The 4,164-nt window shown below is 34.6% G+C and overlaps 1 protein-coding gene across 1 annotated transcript; it reads right to left on the bottom strand.

Moving 5' to 3' along the window:
* Positions 1-851: 851 nt before the first annotated feature.
* Positions 852-2,528, bottom strand: LOC141537941 (uncharacterized). Its single transcript, XM_074259146.1, has 2 exons — positions 1,784-2,528; positions 852-1,432 (listed from the first exon to the last, which is right to left on the bottom strand). Exon 1 carries the CDS (start codon positions 2,524-2,526, stop codon positions 1,786-1,788), a length of 741 nt encoding a protein of 246 aa, XP_074115247.1. The 5' UTR covers positions 2,527-2,528; the 3' UTR covers positions 852-1,432; positions 1,784-1,785.
* Between the last annotated feature and the right edge of the window lie 1,636 nt (positions 2,529-4,164).

A 4,164-nucleotide genomic window follows, 5' to 3' on the forward strand; every position in this document is an offset into this window, starting at 1 on the left:
ATTAAAAATCTACATAACAATACGACTGAAAAAAATCAATAATTTTGCGATACTTCAGCCTGATTTAAAAATTATTTTTTCGTTTGAATATGCTCAGCCGATGATCAGCCGATGCTCGGTTACTATCCTCGGCCTATGCTTAGTCACCAGTCTTGGGACGATGTTAACATCCGATACCCAACCAGCCTTGGCCCAATGAAAAATCCGATTCTTGGCCGATCATCAAGGATCGGGTGCCTATCATCGTCCAATGATCGACCGATCCTTATTCGTTGTATGGGTATTACAACACTAATTATACAACGCTAATTTTGATCAATCGACGTTGATTCAGTAAGAAAATATCTCATGAATAAAAGTATCTGAGTAGTAAACTATGAAAAATTTGTCACGGGATTTTAATTTAAATTCCTGCGTCATGTTCTCCCGGGCTGGTTGCTGGGGATCGCGCCGCCAGGGTCCACCACGTACTGGGCCTCAACTCAGCTGGTCCCAGTACACCCAAGCACAACGTTTGGAATTAAAACTTTGTGCTTGAATTAAAAATAGATTTAAATCATATTATTATGAAATTGATTAGGATTAAGCTTTTATAATTATTCTATAAATATCCATCTTCCTACATTTCGTCTCAAAATCGACTTCTGAAAGGCCCTGATTGATCAAGGGTTTGTTATTTTTCCCTAGTAAAAGAGTAACTGACGTCCAACGGGGTTTCTAACCCAGCCTGTGTGTCGACGGGTTATTTATTTGTTTTCTTGGGCGACCTGGACAAGGATATTCGGGAGTTGACCTCTCCACCGTTGGCTTTCGGATCATTTTATTGTTACAAACTGGCACACGTGGGAACTTCTGTCCGTAAAATAATTAATCTAATCTAAAAAACAAAGACAATCATCAATACACGGAAGCGGAATATCCCAGGGCAGTGAACCTTAACGAAATACTGAATATAACGAAATCTAGGCGATTATTCTTTATCCGCGAGGTTTAGTGGCCTAAAGAATTAAATTTTTCAAGTAAGCAAAAATTTAGTGTTTCAACATCATTGATATGAAAAGAAAAGTCAAAGATTTAACAGTTAACAAAGCATTTCCAGAATTAGTTAGTAGTTCATTTAGAGGTAAAATATATATTAATGAATTGTTGAGTCCGGAAATTCACAAGCTATTACTAAACACTAAACTTAAGGGGCACACCTAGTGTAACGGCCTAAAAAAAACGTGATTTTTGGGAATTTTTATTAAAAAAAATACTTTATCAATTATTTTAAAATTTTAAGAATATATTTATACATGTTTTAAGAATACATAATGAAATTTTTGAAGAAAAAAATTAAATATTTTTTAAGTTATCGTCGATCTCTAACGGCGCGAAAAAAAAAACGGTCCTTCACTGCTGCAGTGATTCCGGCCTTCTCCGTGGATGAAATCTAAAAAAATATCTCGTTAAACTAGATAATATTGTCTGTACAATGACCTACGATAAAAAAAAAAAAATCAAAAATTGACAATATGGCGGCGTTTTAAAAAAATAGTCGAATTTTACCTAAAATTTTGGTCGTTTGTGGCTCAGAAAATTCGATTTTTGATCAGATCAAAAAATCGATAGGTCATTGTACGGAGAACTATATATAGAACATGTAAAAAAATTCGATAGTGATCGGATCATTTGTTTTTGAGTAATCACTGCAGCAAATTCGGAAAATGCTGTTTCGAGAAAAACGCATTTAAAGATAAAATGATCGTTTCCACTGTTATAAGTGGTTTAAAATCATATTTACAGCTAATCTGCTATTCCAGGGCCATATAATACACCTTCTTCTTCTTCGAAAAGGGCTTGTTCAGCTGAAGAAGCTTTTCTTCGAGATGATCGACCTTCTTTTGAAGAAGCCCTTTGGCGATAATCAGCGATTCGTATTCTCGGGTCGTCCTTAAGAGCCGCAAAATCTCTTGCTGCAGGTCCAACTATCACTCCCATTACATTGAATATCTTCAAAATTGACGAATAACCGTCATTAAATATTGCAGTTGCAAAATTATTTGACAATTCAATAGTTTTGAAGCCATTATGAAGATGCTTGGGTGAAAAGTGCCAAAGTAAACCGTTGTAGCTTTCATTGTTGTTTTGAGTATTGTTACCTTTACATCTATCAAGCAATTCATATCGAGATAAGTCTTCATAAATAGGTTTTATAGCTTCTTGTACTTCTGGATCCAGTGGGAGGTAATCGTGTTTAAATGTACTAGTGATTCCTTCAGCTTCCGCGCGGCGATAAGCGCACCAACTTTCAGCGCCTTCTGGACAATTTTTATGATTTGGGTTTTTGTCAGTTGAACAGAAATGATAAAATGTTGCCCAGATTGCTTTATACATTTCATCTACATTATCTTGATTCCTCATAATTGCTAAACCATAATATTTTTGGAGTTTATTTATAAAATTTACAGTTAACTTTTGTGATGTTTTACTTTTTCCTCCTAATTTCTTATTAATGTTCTTTACACTTCGGCAACGTGTTCCCATTCTTTTTTCACATGTAGATAGCATTCCAATTTAGCAACAGGAATATCATAAGGATTCAAATCTATAAGTCCTTTGTGGGTAACGCTATCACCATCACCAATATAGCGGGTATATTTTACACCATATTTACTAATGGAACGACCAAACATGTCTTTTACACTATCCACTTCCATTTTTGAGGCAGATCCTTTATGATTGGCATCACATTCTTCATCGTGTAATGATAGCCATTCCTCATAATCTTCAGGTTCGCTATCTTTTTTTTTCTTCCAAAAACACAACTCTGACAATATGTAGATTTTACGCATGAATCAAGAATTTTCTTGCTGTATTTTCCTGCCAGCGTAACTACTCCGAAACGGGAAGTATGGCCACGTTTTTTCCAGGTACCATCGCCGCTAACAGTCAAATTTGTCTCCGAATTTTCTTTCTTTAATGTAAGCTCTTTTTCTTCATTTATAGCTTGCTGCATACTGAGCTTACAAACAGTTTCGGCTGCAATCTGTAAATTCGTAAAACATCCCGCAAAAGTTTGGTCGTAAAATTTGCATGCTAAATCCATTAATCCACAGAAAAAATTTATCCCATTTATTCCGATGCCCAATGGACGCATCACAGCAACAATACGTTTATTTATTTCAAATGCGTTATTAATCATTGGTCCAGAATTAATATACGAATTGCCACATTCACAAATAATAGCAATTTTGAACCCTAGACCTCTTGAACTTGCTTGATTGAAAGTAACTTTTTTTTGACAGGTTTTACACACCACTAAATTACTAATTGCACTAAAAACTGATAAAAATTGCAAAATACAATATCCATGAGATGGGTCAATCACAACATTATTGTCATTATTTTGTAATAACTTTTCTGCGGACGTACTGGTATTCGCAGTAGATTGCTCAAATGTAAATCTATTTCCGGTAAACTTGCGTTTTTTCGCAATTGATCGATGCTTAGGAACATTGTGAGTTCCTTTTTTATTTGAATATGAAGATTGATCACTCATTTTCAAGAAAATAGCACGTGTAAAATTATGATGCGCTCGATACAACGATCACAATGAGACTAAATGTGTCTGGCTCCGAAAATAATTTACGTGGCAGTAAACGAAAAATTTCTAGAAATTTCTAGAAATTATTATAATGATATATTTTTGTATACCTGAGAGCCAACAATAGAAACTGGAATCGTGTTATAGGGGCTGGAAGAGACAGTAGACTCTGAACAATACTTCAGGTACGTCTCGCAGCTAATGACACTCTAGCTGCCGAGCGGCTGCTCTTTAAAATGTTATAACTCAAAAACTATTTGAGATATCGATTTGAAATTTTAATATGTTATTTTTAAAGGTGTAATCTACCGAAATATGAAAAAAAAAAATCGACTTTTTCGAAATTTCACACTAGGTGTGCCCCTTAAAGCCAAAAATTGTCACTATAAGTATGTCTGGGTACAAAATGGTACTATATTTGTAAAGCGAGATGATAACTTCAAAAACTGAAAATTTCTTCTGATTTAGAATTAGCGACACTCGATTAACGTCTTATTGATTTAACTGATAACTTTAGTCTCAAGTTCACGTCTTTAAGGCTCTTAAGCCTAAATATAAACAGTTTTAATGGTCATATT

Source organism: Cotesia typhae, unplaced genomic scaffold, assembly GCF_013202065.1.
Source record: "Cotesia typhae breed Kobodo isofemale line unplaced genomic scaffold, CoteBio_Ctyphae contig_20, whole genome shotgun sequence".
Classification (NCBI taxonomy): Eukaryota; Metazoa; Arthropoda; class Insecta; order Hymenoptera; family Braconidae; genus Cotesia; species Cotesia typhae.

Excerpts from the sequence above, each read along its gene's own strand:
- LOC141537941 (XM_074259146.1), bottom strand. The coding sequence starts at position 2,526 with ATGGGAACACGTTGCCGAAGTGTAAAGAACATTAATAAGAAATTAGGA.